Here is a 20,542-nt window from a genome sequence, read left to right as displayed (position 1 = left end):
TTCGAGGGGGAGGAAACTGTACATTAGGAGGGGGTCGGGTGGGTGTGAATAGTACACACACCGATGCAAGGAAGTCGTATCAAACTGTTAAAAAGATACGTAACACTTTTTTAAAGGTGAAAGGAGGGTCCTCTCTTCCTTAAGCTCCTCCTCTCTTCCTTAAGCTCCTCCTCCTCTCAGATACCCCCTGAGCTGCATCAGGGCCCTGCCGGTGCAGCGCTGTCCCCGCGTGGACCTGCAGGGGGCGCTGGGCTCCTTCGTGTCGGACGTCAGAGACAGACTGCAGACCGTGTGTGGTTTCCCCGTCCGCATGACCAGTAGACCCTGCTACCACACTGCTGGTCTGACTGGGACCGGGTCACAACAGGTACACTCACCCACTCACCCACTCACTCACCCACTCACTCACTCACTCACTCACTCACTCACCCACTCACTCACTCACTCACCCACTCACCCACTCACTCACCCACTCACTCACTCACTCACTCACTCACTCACTCACTCACTCACTCACTCACTCACTCACTCACTCACTCACCCACTCACCCACTCACCCACTCACTCACTCACTCACTCACTCACTCACTCACTCACTCACGCACCCACTCACTCACTCACTCACTCACTCACGCACCCACTCACTCACTCACTCACCCACCCACCCACTCACTCACTCACCCACCCACTCACCTCACTCACTCACTCACTCACTCACTCACTCACTCACTCACTCACTCACCCACTCACTCACTCACCCACTCACTCACTCACCCACTCACTCACTCACTCACTCACTCACCCACTCACTCACTCACTCACCCACCCACTCACTCACTCACTCACTCACTCACTCACCCACTCACTCACTCACTCACTCACTCACTCACTCACTCACTCACTCACTCACTCACTCACTCACCCACTCACTCACTCACTCACTCACTCACTCACTCACTCACTCACTCACTCACTCACCCACCCACTCACTCACTCACTCACTCACTCACTCACCCACTCACTCACTCACTCACTCACTCACTACACACTCACTCACTACACACTCACTCACTCACTCACTCACTCACCTCACTCACCTCACTCACTCACTCACTCACTCACTCACTACACACTCACTCACTCACTCACTCACTCACTCACTCACTCACTCACTCACTCACTCACCTCACTCACCTCACTCACTCACCTCACTCACTCACTCACCCACTCACTCACTCACTCACCCACTCACTCACCCACTCACCCACTCACCCACTCACCCACTCACTCACTCACTCACTCACTACACACTCACTCACTACACACTCACTCACTCACTCACTCACTCACCTCACTCACCTCACTCACTCACTCACTCACTCACTCACTCACTCACTACACACTCACTCACTCACTCACTCACTCACTCACTCACTCACTCACTCACTCACTCACCTCACTCACCTCACTCACTCACCTCACTCACTCACTCACTCACTCACTCACTCACTCACTCACTCACTCACTCACTCACTCACTCACTCACTCTATCTCTCTCTCTCTCACACACACACACACACACACGCACACACACGTTACATTATTTCAAAATATAAACAAACTGGTTCATATGTCTTTGGTAGAACATTCATCCTCATGTTTTGAGTTCAGTCTGAACTTGATGCACCAACTTCCTGGAATTATCTTCAACTCACTCTCAATACCGCACTATGCTGTGGACAATTTAAGAACATGATCACAAACCTCCCTACCTCAGTGTGTAACCGTTTTTAATTTAGGGCTCTGTACTGTACTCGTTCTGTATAATGACAATAGACAATAGGGGCGTTAATTCACTGTGTCAGAGAGCGCACATTCAATTTAACCCTTTCACTGCCACACTACAGAAGGTTAACCCTTTACTATCACACTACAGACGGTTAACCTGTAGTATGGTAGTGAAAGGGTTAACCCTTTGTCGCGTGGCAGTGAAGGGGTTAAGAATCAGTGGCGTTCCTCATGCGGGGGAGTGCAGCTGAGAACACACTGGCTGTTTGAGAACAATAAAATAGATCTCTTTTACAATACAATAATCACCGTGTGGATGTGACACGTCTAAGTGGCAGAATGTATTAGAAGGCTAAGGTGAAGAGACACAGACAAGCATTTCCTCCCAATTGATACAAATCTAAAGTGTTCTATTAACAAATGAGACACAAAAATCTTCTTTTGTTACTAGTACAGAACTTGTAAGTTGCTTTGGAAGCGTTAACTAAATTACTAAATGTAAATGCCATGTCTGAAAACCACCAGCACTACCAAACGGTTAACCCTTTCACTGCGACAATACAGCAGTGTGACGTACCTGGGTACGTGGGTTGGTCATTACCATTATTACTGTATTTATGACACCTTCTGAACATCAGGGCCCCGTTTCATGTACCTGGATAACTGAGTTAGCCGGATAACTTTAGCTGGATAACTGGGTTAGCCGGACTTTCCGGTTTCATGAACCTGGATTTTCCAAATCACCATGACAACATATCCAAAAGTTTGAGCCTGGTCGAAAGCAGAGTTCAAGTTCAACTTAGCCTGAACTATCGCCACGCCCCCGCAAAGAAGTGACGGCCCGTTTCCTGAAACTATTCCCACAGTCTACGATCTGCATTATACCATTCTGAATTACGTTCTTGTGCTCCATTCTTCCAGAGGGGGCTTTTTAAATGTAAAATAGACCCAAAACGCCGATACTAAATTCACTTTGTCCTAAATAATGCACGTTATATTATATACCGTGGCGACGGTGGCGCTCGCTCGGGCGATGTACACATTATGTGGTTATTTCAATTGTAACTGGGATTAAGATGTCTGATGAGATGCGCTGTTTGACGGATTTGAGAAATTGAATGAGCCGTTGACGTCACATTAATGAATGAGGATAAAGGGATAAACTTCATTCATAACAAAGGATATTCTAAACACAGGTCTCTCGTTCATTAATGTATAAACAATGAATTTATCCCATCTGGCACAGTGGTCTAGCGGTAGTGCTCAAGCCTGCCAGCCTTGCGACCCGGGTTCAAATCCCGGTGTTTTTCAATATGATTTTTTTGAATATAATATTAATGATTATACGCCAAAGTAGCCTGGTTTTAAGTTAAAATATTATAAATCTACATGCATTGAGGATGTCATTCTTTATATAGCTCTCAACGTGCACCAAATTGAATTATTCCTATATTGCAAAAAAAAGGAGACGATTAGGGTCTTGAACCCCGGTCGTCCGTGTGAAAGTCAAAAGAACAACCCGTTGGACCACATTGGAGATAAGTTAAAGATTGACTATACATCAATCAATGGGCAAGAGGGCCGTATCGTAATTCTGTATAACTGTTAACTAATTTCTTTCGCTAGCAAGATCTCATTTGATTATTCAATCCAGCAGGCAAGTTTAAAGAAATATAGTCTGATTGATTGAGGTAATGAGGGACTTGGAATTAGCCTATAGATAACGCATTTAACTTGTCGGCGAGGCGATTGAGCCGTATTGCAATCTGTCAATAAAGTCTTAAATCAATTAATCAATCAATGCCGTTGAGAATCAGAATCTCTGCTCTCGACACTTGCTGTCTTCTCGGCTGAGGCGGGCGCGCGCATTTAGCCTGACTCGCAGGTCTGGCTTGAGTTAACGAGACTGAATCCAGCTTTGTGAAACAGGAAAATCCCGGCTTCGAACATCGGGTTAACTGAAGCTGGATAATGGACATCTTGATCGACTTAGTTGAACCACGTACATGAAACGGGGCCCAGGTTAGTATATTTAATGTGTTATGTTTTGTATATGATGTGTGTGTGTGTAAACATGAGAGCTAATGCTGTCTCTTCTCTCCCTGTCAGGTGCTGCCCATCCCTACTGAAGAGTGCTGATTGCCTAATGAATGACAGCTGATTGGCAATCAGCTCAAGAGGGATGGGTAGCCAAATACCTGACAGCACACACACGTCTCGGCGCCTCATTCTCAGTCAATTGCTGGTGACTAGAGAAGAGTGAGGTTGCCATTGTTAACCACTGTTGTGTTCATATATATATATATTGTTGGCCTATGTGCCACTTCTCTACCTGAGTGAGTATCCTCTTGTTGGCCTTTGTGCCTATTTCCACTGAGTGTGGAGTGATACTTTACTGCCCTTTTGCTATTGTTCCCTTCAAGTGGAACTGTATATATATATGTGTTGGTAGGCTGTATGCCATTGCCACTTTATTTATATGTCTTGTTTGTCCTCCATTACCTTTTCCCCTTTGTGTGTGCGTGGGTTGAAATCCCCACCGACAACATCCCCTTTTCCCTTTGGGAAAAGGGCCGTGGGTTGAAACCCCCACTATACAATAAAACCTGATTTACCATTTGAAAACGTCTTTGTTTACTATCTGCCTACCCGGGACTGTTTTGACAAGCATTTTTCTACTGAGGGGGTTGTTTCTGCTCATGTACCACCTGCCCAGTTAACTATCCTGTATGGTCGATAGACCTCTGTACATGACATGGGGGCTCGTTAAGTTTGCGCAATTGTATGGTTCCTTGTTGGTAAAATAACGGTGACTTGTCGATTGAAGCATATCAGGTGTAATAAGATAGCGTTTTCTAAATTGGTAAGTTAGTGGGGTCCATTGTCCGTGCACAGTTGATTGATGTAAACCATTATTGTTGTGATGCTCTTAACCATTCTATTTTTCTGCCACATAGGTAACAGGGGGGGGGTCACCTGCTTGGCTAGAGGGTGGGGGGCACGAGTCGTGATTCCGGTGGAGCGCGCAATGAAATCGGTAAGCGATTGAAGATATGTGTAGCCTTTCATCCAGCTAGTGGAGTAGTTTATCTGGGATAGGCTAGAGTGACACAGGTGACTCCTAGTTGAGTGGTTAGGACCATTTGTTATTATTTTCATTTAGTAGATGTGGTCAGTTGGATTGTTTTGGTTAAGAGGTATGAAAGCAGAATGTGTCTATTATTATTGTGCACGGTCATGGTTAATTAAGTGAGGACGTGATATATATGTATATATATATTTTTTACGCACGCATAAAAACATAATATGGCTGCGTCGGCATTTGTTTTTGAAGCCTTTATGGCGGATCCGACAGAGGATCAGGTGGAAGGTTGCACTAAGGCGGAATTAGGCCTTATTGCTAGGCATTATGATATTGCTGTGCAAAATTCCCAATCCAAGGCGGATATGAAGGCAGCTGTTATAGCGGGGTTGGTGGAGCAACAGGTGTTTAGCACGGCTCAGGGAGTAGTGAGTCATAGTGATCAGGAGGTTGCACACACTGGCGAATGGGTTGACTCTCCCTTACGTGATCTTAACCCGGATGGTGGTGCTATTAGGAAGGATGGTAGTACGGCCGGCGCTGAAAGTGAGGCCGCGGGCGATTCGGATAAAGACTCCACGTCTTCTGGCCATGCGCGCTCTAGTCTGCGTTTTGCCCGTCTCCAGATGGAGGAGAGAGCGCTGTTGCGCAGAGAGGACAGAGAGGACAAAGCAGCTGTACGAGACAGGGAGGACAGAGCAGCTGAGAGAGACAGGGAAGAGCGAGGAAGGGAGAATGAGAGAGATAGAGAGGACAGAGCAGCTGAGAGAGACAGGGAAGAGCGAGGAAGGGAGAAGGAGAGAGATAGAGAGCTCCAGATTACACTGAAGAGGATGGAGCTGGGGAGTGTTGGCTCTTCTTCGCCCTCATCTGAAGGTGGCCAGGGCAGTTTTAATGTTGGGCAACATATTGCTATGGTTCCTGTTTTTCGAGAATCTGAGGTGGAGGCATTTTTTGTGAATTTTGAGCGGGTAGCGGGGGCTGCGAATTGGCCGGAGGATCAGTGGGCACTATTAGTGCAATATAAGCTCACGGGTAGGGCTCAGGACGCATGCCAGTTTTTATCAAAGGAGGACAGCATGGTATATGAGAAAGTGAAGGGTGCTGTCTTGCGCGTATATGAACTGGTGCCGGAGGCGTATAGGCAGCGGTTTAGGGGACTAAGTAAAGCTCCCTCGCAAACACATGTCGCATTTTCCCATGAACAACGGATGGTGTTCACTCGTTGGTGTGAAGCGTGTAAAGTGGATGGGGTCGAGGCTTTGAGCGAGTTAATCCTCATGGAACAATTTAAAAAATTTGTGCCCGAACACATGATAATACAGTTGGAGGAGCGAAAGGTTTCTACCCTCCAGGAAGCTGCAGTTTTGTGTGACGAGTTGGCAATGATCCACAAAAATGTTTCTGCATCACATGGGTCTGTGCGAAATGATGTGTATGTAGGAGGCGACGAGCGATCATTTCGACCACGCTCGCCTCCGTCAGAAAAGAGACATTGTAATTATTGTAGCAAGCCAGGTCATTTGGCGGCGGACTGTTATGCATTTGTGCGCGATCGGCAAAATACTGACAGGCCAGCTCAGGAACCAAAGGTGGTGGGGTTGGTTAGCACTGTCTCACGCCCTGGGCGGGGGAAACCGGACAGTTGTTTTGATCAGTGGCGTCGTTAGCCCTGGGCTTCCGGGGCTTTAGCCCCGGATGTTTTTCTCCTAGCCCCGGATCTAAAAAAAAAAAAAAAAAATTGTTTACATTTTTTTTTTTTTTTTTTTTTTTTTACTTTTCTTTTAACTTTTTTTTTTAGATGTCAGCATCCCCATTGTCTGTGCTGAATGTTTGTTAGTGTTTGGTATTTTTTGTTGGTTTTTAGTACTTTTAAACATTTTTAGTAAGTAGTTTTCATTTGATCCTATTATCAGAACACCTCAGATCCTTTGCTAAATTAAACACTTGTCAAAACCATACACTAATTTTGTTACCATATGAGACACACGTTTCATATGACTTAATTCTGTTTGAACCAGTTACACACACTGCTGTGCTTAACCTAAAACACATTTAGCAATTCTACTTCTCAGTGATTAGAGTACTGTAAGTGAAGTACGCAGAGAATGTGCAAATATACAATAAATTCACCAAACACTACACAAGACCAATGCTGTAGACTGATGAAAATATAATTTATTTATCTACATATACCCAAATCAATGATGCAGACTGATGGAAAAAATAACATTTTCTCTCCATATACCCAAATCAATGATGCAGACTGATGCAAATATAAATGTTCTCTCCATATAACCAAATCAGTCAACATTTCAACATGGAGAATCACAACAATACATTTTCATGCTACTATGTGCATAACACTGTAAGCTCAGCAAATATCAGACAAACATAAAATACTGTATCCAGTACAGGTTAAAATTACAGTAACACAATAATTTTTTTGAAAAAATTTAAACAGATAATACTAGACATTATCTCTTTGCCTAGCTGGATCTGGCAAGATAATTTTTTGTTGTGATTCTCCATGTTGACATGTTGACTGATTTGGGAAAATGGGAGAAAATGTATATTTTCATCAGTCTGCATCATTGGTTTTCTTGTGTAGTGTTTGGTGAATGTATTGTATATTTTCACGTTCTCTGTGTACAGTACTTCACTCTCCTTCCATTTTGGTTGAAGACAGGTGAACTCACCTACTGCATTTTTATAGTGCTTAAACCTGATTGTGTATCTACAATTAAGCAATGGTGTGTTTGTGCATCTGATGGCTGTGTTTAACCAATTGGCTCATATGTGTGGTAATTTGACATTCTGTGTCTAATGTAATGCAAGTGTGTTTAGTGTTTTGCAAATCACTGTGTGTATTGTTTTGCAAAAAGTGAGGCTGACATTGTAGGGGTGCAAATCTGGGCCTATATTTTGCTCCTTGAGTGTAAGGTTTTGATAATTGTGTAATACTTTTGATTTGAGTGTTTATGCAATTGAAGAAAACTGTAAAGACTAGAGATGAACTGTTTATTTATTTTGTACATAGGCTGTGCATATGTTTGTTTGTTTGTTTGTTTATTTGCTTATGTGTATGATTCTTAACTGTTTTTATTTTGTTATTGGTGTATATGTGTATGTATGTATATATATATATATATATATATATATATATATATATATATATATATATATATATATATATATATATATATATATATATATATATATATATATGTGTGTATATATGTATATTTGTACTCCTGTTGGGGCTTCTTGGACCAGATCAATGTTTTATCTGGCTAAATAAATAAATAAATAAGAAACTGATGATTTCGTCCTGTTAACTTTGAATTTTCTATGGGGACTGCCCAGATCCCTCTCATGGACCTGGACCTCACTTTGAGAACCTCTAATGATTCTAGTTATTCAGTATTCATCTCTAATTACTCTAAAATTGCGTATTTCTGTGTTTTAAAAAAAAAATAAAAAAAAAGGGGGGGGGGGGGGCTGAGCCCCCCCTCCACACCCCCGGGCTGAAGCCCCCAATGTTTTCTAACCCTAAAAACGCCCCTGGTTTTGATCCTTTTATATCTTCTGGTTTTGTGTCACTGTCGGGTAAGGTCTGTGACCAGCGCGAGGTGAGGATCCTTCGTGATACAGGTGGTTCACAGTCCTTTATGCTGGCGGATGTATTGCCGTTAAGTGTGGAGTCGTCTTGTAATACAATTGCTATTGTGTGCGGAATAGAGATGGGCTACACGCCCGCTCCGTTACATATGATACATGTGAGGTCAAAACTAGTCACAGGTTGTTTTCCCGTGGCGGTTCGTTCCTCTTTTCCGGTAGCCGGAATTGATTTTATCATGGGAAATGATATAGCTGGGGGGAAAGTTCTGTGCGATGCGTTGATTGAGTCAGCAATCCGGCCACGCTCGCCGCCGTCTAGGAGACCGGTGGTGTGCAATTATTGTAAAGAGACAGGCCATGTGGTAAAAGGATGTCGTACGCTGAGGAAGCGACAGGACAAAATCACAAGGTCGGCCCAGAAACCAAAAGGTGTGAGTGTTGATTTTGTCATGGGGAACAAGTTTGCTGGGGAGAGTGTGATTCCTGTGGTGGGGGTTGAAGAGGCTCCATTGACTGACTTGTGTTGTGATGAATTGCTTGATAATCACCCCAATGTGTTTTCTGCTTGTGTTGTCACCAAGGCACAGGGCGGGGAACGAACTCAAGTTTTGACGTTGAGTGAATCTGTCGGGGGCGAGGCTCTCGCCGAGGACAGGGGGCCATCTGTTGGCGAGATGGAGGAGGTTGCTGTATGTAGCGTTCAGGGGCAGCTGGTAATTCCCGAACCATCTATTGGAGAGGTGGTGATGAAAGACATATCACCTGGATCGTATCCACCTCATTTTTACATTCGTGAAGCACTGTCGCCCGAGCAATTGCTCGCTCTAACGCGGTGGAGGCTGGGTTTTCTAGGCCTGTGTGGTGCTGGTGTGCCCATTGGTGGGTGATTGTGGGAGGAGAATTTTGTTTTTGTTGTTTCTGTTTTCCCTGGTGGTGGTACTAATCGGATGTTGGGTAATAAGTAATAATGTTTTGCTAACCCTACAGGTTCGCTCTTATGGGGGGAGGTGTGACGTACCTGGGTACGTGGGTTGGTCATTACCATTATTACTGTATTTATGACACCTTCTGAACATCAGGTTAGTATATTTAATGTGTTATGTTTTGTATATGATGTGTGTGTGTGTAAACATGAGAGCTAATGCTGTCTCTTCTCTCCCTGTCAGGTGCTGCCCATCCCTACTGAAGAGTGCTGATTGCCTAATGAATGACAGCTGATTGGCAATCAGCTCAAGAGGGATGGGTAGCCAAATACCTGACAGCACACACACGTCTCGGCGCCTCATTCTCAGTCAATTGCTGGTGACTAGAGAAGAGTGAGGTTGCCATTGTTAACCACTGTTGTGTTCATATATATATATATTGTTGGCCTATGTGCCACTTCTCTACCTGAGTGAGTATCCTCTTGTTGGCCTTTGTGCCTATTTCCACTGAGTGTGGAGTGATACTTTACTGCCCTTTTGCTATTGTTCCCTTCAAGTGGAACTGTATATATATATGTGTTGGTAGGCTGTATGCCATTGCCACTTTATTTATATGTCTTGTTTGTCCTCCATTACCTTTTCCCCTTTGTGTGTGCGTGGGTTGAAATCCCCACCGACAACATCCCCTTTTCCCTTTGGGAAAAGGGCCGTGGGTTGAAACCCCCACTATACAATAAAACCTGATTTACCATTTGAAAACGTCTTTGTTTACTATCTGCCTACCCGGGACTGTTTTGACAAGCATTTTTCTACTGAGGGGGTTGTTTCTGCTCATGTACCACCTGCCCAGTTAACTATCCTGTATGGTCGATAGACCTCTGTACATGACAAGCAGGTTAACCCTTAACCGTCTGCAGTGTGATAGCAAAGCGTTAACCTTCTGTAGTGTGGTAGTGAAAGGGTTAAAGGGATTTATTTTGCACATGATCTCCAACACGCATCTCAAACCTCTAAAACAGTTTTGCACTCGTTGATTTAGTTGTGGCAGTTATTGAGAGTAAAATGAGTTTGAATATGGCCGTCTGATGATGTCATTACAAATCTGTTCCGGCACCGGGCCACAATGTGGACACGGACGGACGGACCGCAGGGAGGCCAGGGGAGGTCAAAGGTCGGATTCTATATATATTAGAAAGTCCCTGTCTGACGACGGGCGCCGTGCTATAAAGGGTTTTCTGCTCCGGTTATACGAGAGTCAGGGGTCGAGGTGGAGCGAGGAAAAGCAATGAGCGGTTTGCTCCCGTCCCTGTAAAGTCCAGGGGGGCAGGTTTATGACCACAGCACAGAGGGGCCATAACCTCCTGAAAGAAGGAGAGAGAGAGAGAGAGAGAGAGAGAGAGAGAGAGAGAGAGAGAGAGAGAGAGAGGGAGAGAGAGAGTATGTCCTGGGTCTGTGTTTTCTGAAGGACTTATTAATCACAGCTGTTGCTCATCAGAAGGTTGCTGGTTCACACTCCCAGCATGAACATGTAGTTACTGGCCAGGGTTTGAGGTGAGGAGAGAGGAGAAGCGACGATCATATCACTCCCTGTAACGTCTGCGAGGACAGTTTAACGGCCGCAGGTCCATTAACTGGTGAAATGGAGGCAGAACCAAAAAGGCAGGGTGCACGAACTGGCCTCTTTACGTTCTGCAGAAAGACCCGACTGGGAGACTCTGACTATACTCTTCCCTCCCTCTGAATCATCCTCAGATGCTGAGCGGTAAGCCGGTCAACCTGACCACCAAGTCGTCCAGCCGACCGGCCCTCCAGACCCAGCTCCCTGCCCCAGCCCCAGCCCCCCCACCGACGATGAAGCCCTCCTTTGGGTCACAGCCGCAGGCGACTAGGCCCCCTCCTCCTCCCAGCCACCAGCCAGGAGCTCAGAGCCACCGAGAAGGATGGGGCAGAGGAGAGGGCACTCAGGACAGCGGGTCTGGGAACAGTGAGACACAAAGCCAGGGGAGCAGACGAGAATCCTCCTCCTCCTCTGGATACCAGTCAGCTCCACACCTCTCCTCTTCCTCCTCTCTCTCCTCCTCCTCTCTCTCCTCCTCTGGATACCAGTCAGCTCCACACCTCTCCTCTTCCTCCTCTCTCTCCTCCTCCTCTCTCTCCTCCTCTGGATACCAGTCAGCTCCACACCTCTCCTCTTCCTCCTCTCTCTCCTCCTCCTCTCTCTCCTCCTCTGGATACCAGTCAGCTCCACACCTCTCCTCTTCCTCCTCTCTCTCCTCCTCCTCCTCTCTCTCCTCCTCTGGATACCAGTCAGCTCCACACCTCTCCTCTTCCTCCTCTCTCTCCTCCTCCTCTCTCTCCTCCTCTGGATACCAGTCAGCTCCACACCTCTCCTCTTCCTCCTCTCTCTCCTCCTCCTCTGGTTACCAGTCTGTATACCTCTCCTCTTCCTCCTCTCTCTCCTCCTCCTCTCTCTCCTCCTCCTCTGGTTACCAGTCTGTATACCTCTCCTCTTCCTCCTCTCTCTCCTCTTCCTCTCTCTCCTCCTCCTCCTCCTCTGGTTACCAGTCTGTATACCTCTCCTCTTCCTCCTCTCTCTCCTCCTCCTCTCTCTCCTCCTCCTCCTCCTCTGGTTACCAGTCTGGGTACCTCTCCTCTTCCTCCTCGCCCATGCCCTTCAGTCAACCCCTGGCTCCTAAACTGGTTCCCATCTTCAAGAACCAGTGTCTGACGCGACACGTCAACGTCACCCAGCTGCTGCACCAGAAGCAGAGGGAGCAGAGAGGAGGAGGAGGAGGAGGGGGGGAGGAGGAGAGAGGGAGAGTGACGCTTGTACCTGCCCTGGGACAGAAGAGACCCGCTCCTGCTGCTGCTTCTTCTTTCTTTTCTACGGCTCCCTCCTCTCTGTTGCCCTCCTCTTCGTCGTCTATCTCAAGGTAATAAAAAAAAGGGGGGACATTTAGATGTGTTCTTCCAGGACAGTGGAGTCAGTATCAGAGAAAGAGCGCCTTGAATTTGTGATGTCACCTGGATTTTGATAAAAAAAAATAGATTCAAATGACACTATAGATTTCTGATGCCTGCTGGCCACAAGCGGTACTGTCTGTGTTTTCAATACATTTCCCATGAGCCTCTTTGCTCTTGTGCTTCTGTACATAGATATCTATAGAACACTAGATAGTTTAAGGCGGAGTCACTTCCGCCGCCATCTTGTGAGGGTCAGCCTTGAGTGAGAGTGAGTGAGCTGCACAGACAAAAATACTCATAACTCGCTGAAATATTGACGGATTTACAAACGGGTTGGTTTGCTATAAACATCAAAGATGTAGTTATGATACTGCATACTTATAAAAAAGAATTGTTTTAAAGATGTTTTTTTTTACAAACCGCTTGAATCATAGCCACGTTAATAATGCTTGTAATAAACCAAACCGTTTGTAAATCCGTCAATATTTCAGCGAGTTATGAGTATTTTTGTCTGTGCAGCTCACTCACTCTCACTCAAGGCTGACCCCCGCAAGATGGCGGCGGTTCAGTGACGTCGCTCTCCATTGGCCGGCAGCGCGGGCAAGCTATCTAGTGTTCTATATATATCTATGCTTCTGTATAGAGACCACCGCAACACTTCCGGGATTCTGAAATCATGGCAGAGAGAGCGGGGGGAGCAAATGAATGAATGTGGAGGACAGCCGTGACATTAAGTGGTTGCAGCTACGGCTGTAGGAGTGCTGGAGACATATGACACCCCTCAATTAACATCGCAGCTGGGGGGCATTATCCCACGGGACAATGCGCTGGGAACTTGTGTCCCACGAGGGGACCTACCCCCGTCAATATTATTGCGCGGATCGGAATACGGGCACGTGCGTGGGAGCTTGCGCAAAATCACCCATATTTTTTTTTCCCACTGCCACGTTTGGATATTATCCCCACTGCGCTCAGACTGGGATATGAGATGCCAAGTGTGTTATCTGGTTTATTCCGTATTGTATTTCGTCATTGCATTTGTTTGTCAGCCACAAATTAATAATGTTGAGCAGACCTGTCCATAGTGCTGAATCTTTATACCGAATTTAAGCACTGTGCCAGTGAAGATATTTTCAAATTTTACGAATATTTCGAGTGAGAAAGTTGTATTTAATGTTTAGTTAAGATAATATAACCTGCATTATCATATGTACTCCAGAATAAACGTTTCATTGGCCTCGTGTTTCCAGCGTCTACTCCATGGACCCGACGAAACGTTATAAATTAAACGTTTATTCTGGAGCATCTGAGTGTGGTACAATTGAAACGTGAGTGCAGTCCATAATAATAATCTTTATTTATATAGCACCTTTCATACAAGGATTGCAGTTCAAAGTGCTTTATATAATGAATACAAGAGCAAGAGCAATGCATAACACAAATAAAAGTTGCAGCAAGATGCTAAATCATGTTTCAAAATCAATCAATCAATAACGCCGACAACATTGGGAAAGCCGACGACGTTAAATAACAATATTTAAATAATAAATACGATTGCATGGGATCTCTGGGTGGCCGATGCCCCTTTATAGACGCATGGCTCAGGGCTTTGCACTTAGTTACCACCTCGTCTGTGAAGACGGTAGGTGCGTCGCGGTAACTGCTCGGTGCAATTTGCACCGGGCTTTGTGGATTGGGAGCGTTTTTGGACGAGGCTCATTTGCATAGAAAGGGGAACATGTTCCGCCCATATTACTTAATTTAAGTACGTGCTAATTGCACCAGACGCAATGCTGATGGAATGCAGTTACCACCTCATTTCACCCATTGCGCCTCCTCTGTGGATAGCAAACTGTGTTTCAGCGCTATTTGCACCGGCTTTGCGTCTGAAAAAGCTGTGCAAACTAGGGATGCTCGATATTGGCTTTTTTACCGATACCGATATACCGATATTGTCCAACTCTTAATTTCCGATACCGATATATGCGGGGTTTCCCCCCCCCAAAAAACGTAATAATTTCAGGTAATTAACATTACATATGTCTTGTTGTGTAATTAACATAATATAATATAATTGTTGTGAAGGGCCAGATTAAACCGAATATATATATTTATTATATATATATATTTAATTGTATTTGTATATTCTCTAATATTCCCTTGTGTATTCCTTGAACAATATGCATTGAATATCCATTCTAGCCTACTGAACATCCCATAATAGTCTCCATTCGACTATTGGTCGAGACCTTGGTGCCAGGCTGCCATACCCCCCAGACCCAGTTCAAACGTACCGCTCAACATGTACGAACAAGTCCTAGTTCCGCGTAGGAATCTGGCTACCGCACCACTAACGGTACTATTTGTTCATAGTGCGTATATATACTGCGCTACTAAAGTAGGACTTCCTTTTTCAGTCCAGTTTCTTACCCTCCAATAGAGTCACAGACGTAAAGCCTCCCCGCGACGCCACGTGTGGGAGTAAGGCCAAGTTCGGCCTACCATCGGTATTGAGACATCGTGTATATTAATATTTGAATAGTCATATTTGGCACTATATCGTCGAGTTGGACGTAGTCTATTAAGCTAATAATAGTCTATTCATATGTAGTGCTTCGTGCGGTGAGAATACTATCGTAGTCAGTACCCCATCGTTTCGGGCAGAGAACTGGCTGCTTATCCAGGATGGTCGACCCCATGTGAGATTGCACCCGAGGAGCCCCAGAGCCGACGAGCGAGTGGACCTGTATACCGGATTATTCTACCGACGACAGCCCGCCTTCCCAGGCACGGATTATGCTTTGTGTACAGTGATTATTCCATGGATAAAGACCCCCGACACTGCCGTGTGTTGGAACCCCCCCCCCTGGAGAGGACGCAAGGTGAGGAGACGCTCTGCAAGACGAGGTCGCTTCACGTCTCTCCTCCGTGGATCGGAGAGAGCCGGCCCACAGAGAGTCCAGCTGCTTTCATCTGTGGTCCAAGGATCGCTGGCGCATTGAACTGCACTACTGTGGGTTCACCCAGGATACCCTTGGCCGGACGGGGGAGCCAGACTCTACCCCCCCCCCCTCCTACTCCTGTTGTCTTACAAGCGACCGGATTAACCCCCCTAGTGTATCCAGTCTTATAATCATTGAAGTATCATTGCTGTTATTCCTTAACTATTCCAGGTCGTATATTTACCGCCTGCGCCATCAGAGATTGGACATTCTCTATTGATATACCGACGAATACTCCTTGCCATAAAAGTGCATACTATTTCAATTCATAAATGTAATTACGTGATTAAGTGTTTATTCTACACACCATCGCTGTGTAGGAAATAAAGACCTGTTTCTAATTCGTACATTTGTGTTGGATCCGTTTCATCTACGTGAGAGTGTTTATCATAATATATTTATGCCGAGTACTGGGTGGCCGAATATAAAGTACAAAGGTAGTGGTAGTAAGTATCATATCTAGTAATACAGTCAGGGAATTGTACCCCTCAGTTACAATTGGTCCTTCGAGCCGGATGGTAATTAGTGTAATATTAATATAGTGTTATTAATATTGAAATGGCCTATGATGAACACTCCACGAAACGATCCTCCTAACCAACGCCCGCAGCGCGAACGACGGCTCCCTCAGTACTTAGAGGCTTACGCTGTCAGTCAACAACCTAGTCTTCTACTAACAGTAAACGCGGTAAAACTAGAAAGTAAAAGTATGTCTAACCCCAACGCCCAGACTACCCCGACCATAGAGGCCCCTACGGGTTCTAATGTAACTGACCAAGTTCACGGTGGGGACCAGTGGGAACCAGACATGACTTCACACCCCGCCAGTACTGAAGAAGTAGTCCCCGATGAGTCCCGGGAGGAATACAACGCTACCGAGAGAGAACTCGGCACGGAAGAAGACGGGGAGAGCACCGTGGAGATAGAGCTCCAAGGCTCCGCAAGGAGTACCCCGAGGGAAGGCTCCCCTACACAACCGCCTTCTCCCAGCGAGGCAGAGAGGACCCTACAGCAGGCCTTCCTCATCAGCCTGAACGCCGCTGCTGAACGCGACCGACTGCAGATCCAGCAGCGGAGCGAAGAAGAGCATATACGTCTAGAAATAAGACGCATTCAGAGGGAAGAGAATGTGGCCCGAGACCGAGCAGACAGCCAGCGAGCAGCTGCTGGTGCTCTTCGGGACGCAGAGCGCGACAGACAGCAAGCGCAACTAATAGAACAGCTGATCAGACGGACAACACCCTCTCCCTCCGCCAGAGGCTCCAGGAACTCGTCTAGACACACCTCCAGGGCGGCATCCCCTAGCCGAGTAAACAACCCTGAACTTGACCAACAGACGAGGTCTATACCCCCCACAGACCACCTCCCCCCACCGGTCCAAGCGAGACCTAGCAACCGGGAAGGAGCAGCATATCCTGTGGAGAGGCTAAACCAGAGACTACAAGCACTGGATGACCTAACTGAAGACGAAGAGGAAGAGGAGGAGAACCACGCCCGACGACAGCACAGTACTCTACCGGACCAGGAGGTCCGGTACAGCCCAGGCTATACTCCCGCGGAGCTGCGCTACAGAACCCCGACTCTATACACGGGTGAGCACGACGCACGACCCGCACCGAGGAACAGCACCTGGACAAGCGGGCCATGGTACACTGCCGGTACCAGCCCATACCAAGGAGCGGGAGGAGACTCGCCTAGGAGGCCTCTCCCCCAACGCTCGCCGATGTATCCACAGTCAGCGTCATACATTGGCACGCCTATGGTACCCGACTTCACCCAAGAGAACCGGGCCCAGTATACAGAACTCCGCATGTGTCTGGAGACCATGTTGGTGGATGTATTGGATGAACGCCATAAATACGCCATCCTACTGAAGCACTTAAAGGTACCCCGCGCACATAATATAGCGCTCGCCTACGCGACTTCCACCACCCCATACACAGCAGCGCTGGTAGCATTGGACCAGAGGTATGGGCGCATATGGGATTACGTGATCCAGGAGATCCGACACATCGACCGCCTACCCCCAGCAATAGACAATCGAGCACTGGACGACCTGTCCATCAGAGTGCAGTCCCTGGTAGGGATGTTGGGAGCGCAGAGAGAGAAGGGGAGGCATGAACTTTACGCCAACTCCAATGTGGAAAGGATCTTGGAGAAGCTGCCGCCCGCTCGACAGGAGCGTTTTAGGCGGCAGAGAGACCACCGAGACCCGAATGGCCCCGAACCGAACCTCCTCGATCTAGCAGACTTCCTGGCGAGAGAAGTCAGCAGCCTACGGCTAGATACATTCGGACGGAGCACCCCTGGCTCCAGAGAAGGAACCAGACGACTAAATGATAGAAGAAGATCGGTGACTGTGATGCACCAATCGGAGTCAGTACCGAGCAGCAGGAGCCACAGTACCCCCTCCAGAACGGAGAAGTGGAAGATAGTGTGCCCCTACTGTGAGAAAGAACACTGGCTAGCGCAATGTGACTCCTTCCCCAAGCTGAACGCGGAGGAAGCAAGTCAATGGATAAAGTCCAACCAGCGCTGTTTTCGCTGTGCGCGCTCACACATGGCAGCCGAATGCCGCTTAAAGAAAAGGTGCACCAAGTGCGATGGAGCCCATCTGGACATACTTCACGACAGTAACAGACGGCGCCCTTCACCCGCACCATCCAGCAGCAAAGCGAGCGTCATGTACATCGATCCCGCCAGCAGCAGTGGAGCCCGAGTACTCCTAAAAGTAGTGCGTGTGACACTAAGCTACCAGAATAAAGTCCTGGACACTTACGCCGTCCTCGATGACGGGTCAGAGAAGACCCTTCTGCTCGCCTCCGCTGCGGCCCAGCTAGGGCTGCGGGGAAGCGAAACCCAAATGACAATTCGGACAATAAGACGAGATTTGAAGACGATAAAGGGCGAGAATGTCTCATTCTCTATCGCAGCAAGCGGCCAGCCTGAGCGACGGTACCAGATTACAGACGCTTTCACCAGCCAAGAAATAGGACTGTCGCGGTACACATACCCCGTCGCCAAGCTGATGGAGAAATATGCACATCTGCGCAAGTTACCGATCCCGCTCATAGACAATGCTATGCCGACCCTGTTGATAGGCTCCGACCATGCAGACCTCATTGTCCCGATAGACCGGGTTCATACCGGACCCCGAGGCTGTCCTGCAGCAGTCGAGACCCGTTTGGGATGGACTCTCCAAGGCCCGCTCGCCAAATCTCTCAACCGAAGTACAGCCACTAGATGTCTCCACTCCCGAGTCACAGAGGGAGAAACCGCACTCCTGCAACACGTAGAGCGGTTATGGACCTTGGAACAAATGCCCTTTAAGAACGGAAAGAAAGACATTCGCTCTAAAGATGACATTTACGCCATTCACCTCCTCGAGACAGGGACCAAGAGAGTCCCGGTCAACGGCGTGTTGAGATACGCCACGCCACTCCTGCGGCGAGAAGGAATGCCTACTTTCCACGCCAAGACAGACGCCACAGAACGGTACCTGCTGAACACGGAGCGGCGCTTAGCCAAGAACCCCGCCCAAGAGAGTGTATACCGCGCTGAGATTGAGAAGCTCATCACAGCGGGACACGTCACAAAGATGGACATTAAAGAGGCTGACCAGACCACTGAATCGTGGTACGTGCCTCACCACAAGGTCCATCACAACGGTAAAGACCGCATAGTATTTAACTGCAGCTACCAGATCGGATCCCAAAATCTGAATAAAGAGTTACTGCCCGGTCCCACACTCGGCCCCTCCCTACTCGGCGTTCTACTCCGCTTCCGCCAGGAAAAGGTGGCCATCAGCGGGGACATTAAAGGAATGTTCCTGCAGGTGAGATTAGTAGAGGAGGACAAGCCCCTGTTACGGTTCCTATGGAGAGAGAAGCCAGGAGATGAGCACCCAGCCATCTACCAATGGGAAGTCCTGCCCTTCGGAACGACGTGCAGCCCCTGCTGTGCTACATTTGCACTACAGAAACATGTAGCAGAGGACCCAGCAGCGGACGAAGAGGTCCGACACAGCGTAAAGAACAGCTTCTACGTAGACAACTGTCTACAAAGCCTTTCAACCCAGGAAGAAGCCGAGGCTCTCCTGATTAAACTCCGCGCCTCATTGATCAAAGGCGGCTTTGATCTCAGGCAGTGGGCCAGCAGCGATCCGCAAGTACTGCGCAGCCTCTCCTCCGAGGACAAGGCAGCCAGCAGCGAGACCTGGATGGCTACAATCCCGGGAGAAGCCCAGGAGATGACCCTGGGATTGGTGTGGCGATTCAAAACAGATTCGCTTCACTACAGACACAAGCCCCTGACTACGGAGCAGGGAAGGCCGGCGGCGGCGCCGACCACCAGACGGAGTGTGTACACAACACTCGCCCGACAATATGACCCGCTAGGATGTATTCTACCGTACACCACCAGGGCAAAAATGATTGTACGAGCATTGTGGGACAAGGACCAGGGCTGGGACGACCCCATTCCCGCACACCTTGCATCCACCTGGAGAGAGTGGGAGATGGAGCTCCACTCACTCCCAGGCGTTAATATGCGCCGAAGCTACTTCCCACCCACGGTGAGGCCAGAGACATGTAAAATGGACTTACACGTCTTCAGTGACGCCTCAGAGGTCGCATACGGATCAGTAGCCTACTTGCGGGCCCAAGAAGAGGGGGGAGAGATCTACACAGCATTTGTCCTCGCCCGCTCGAGAATAGCCCCACGCAAGCAACAATCTATCCCACGCCTAGAGCTCTGCGCAGCCCTAGCCGGAGCGCACCTAGCCACGCTCATCCAACGTGAGCTCACCATACCGGTGTCTAGAACAATCCTGTGGTCAGATTCCACGACAGTACTCGCCTGGATCAAATCGGACTCATGCAAGTACAAAGTCTTCGTGGGAGTCAGAGTCACCGAGATTCAAGACTTAACCGAAGAGTTAACCGGAGAAACAGAGTGGCGCTACGTTGATACAAAACAGAACCCAGCTGACGTCATCACCCGGGGAATGCCCCTAGATGACCTCACCCGTCGCAATGTCTACAGTGACGGCCCAGCATTCCTAAAGCTCCCGGAAGGAGAGTGGCCCACGCCTATCCCGAGGGAAGCCAGTCAGGAGGAGGCTGAGAATAAGAAGCCTGTGTTCTGTGGATTGAGCACTGTTA

The 20,542-nt window shown here is 47.8% G+C and overlaps 1 protein-coding gene across 1 annotated transcript in view; it reads left to right on the top strand.

Annotated features, from left to right (window-relative positions):
- cUnh18orf63 (chromosome Un C18orf63 homolog) overlaps positions 1–20,542 on the top strand; it is a gene marked incomplete at both ends in the record, with an annotated part of 69,520 nt that overhangs the window by 32,075 nt on the left and 16,903 nt on the right. Inside the window, 4 exons of the mRNA XM_084326765.1 lie at positions 181–367; positions 9,073–9,180; positions 11,167–11,453; positions 12,093–12,179. Coding sequence (XP_084182891.1) covers positions 181–367; positions 9,073–9,180; positions 11,167–11,453; positions 12,093–12,179 — 669 coding nt within the window. The remainder of the gene's footprint in view (positions 1–180; positions 368–9,072; positions 9,181–11,166; positions 11,454–12,092; positions 12,180–20,542) is intronic.

The sequence above is a fragment of the Notolepis coatsorum genome (genome assembly GCF_963971535.1).
Source record: "Notolepis coatsorum genome assembly, chromosome: 12".
Classification (NCBI taxonomy): domain Eukaryota; kingdom Metazoa; phylum Chordata; class Actinopteri; order Aulopiformes; family Paralepididae; genus Notolepis; species Notolepis coatsorum.
This window is presented reverse-complemented; position numbering and strand designations above follow the sequence as displayed.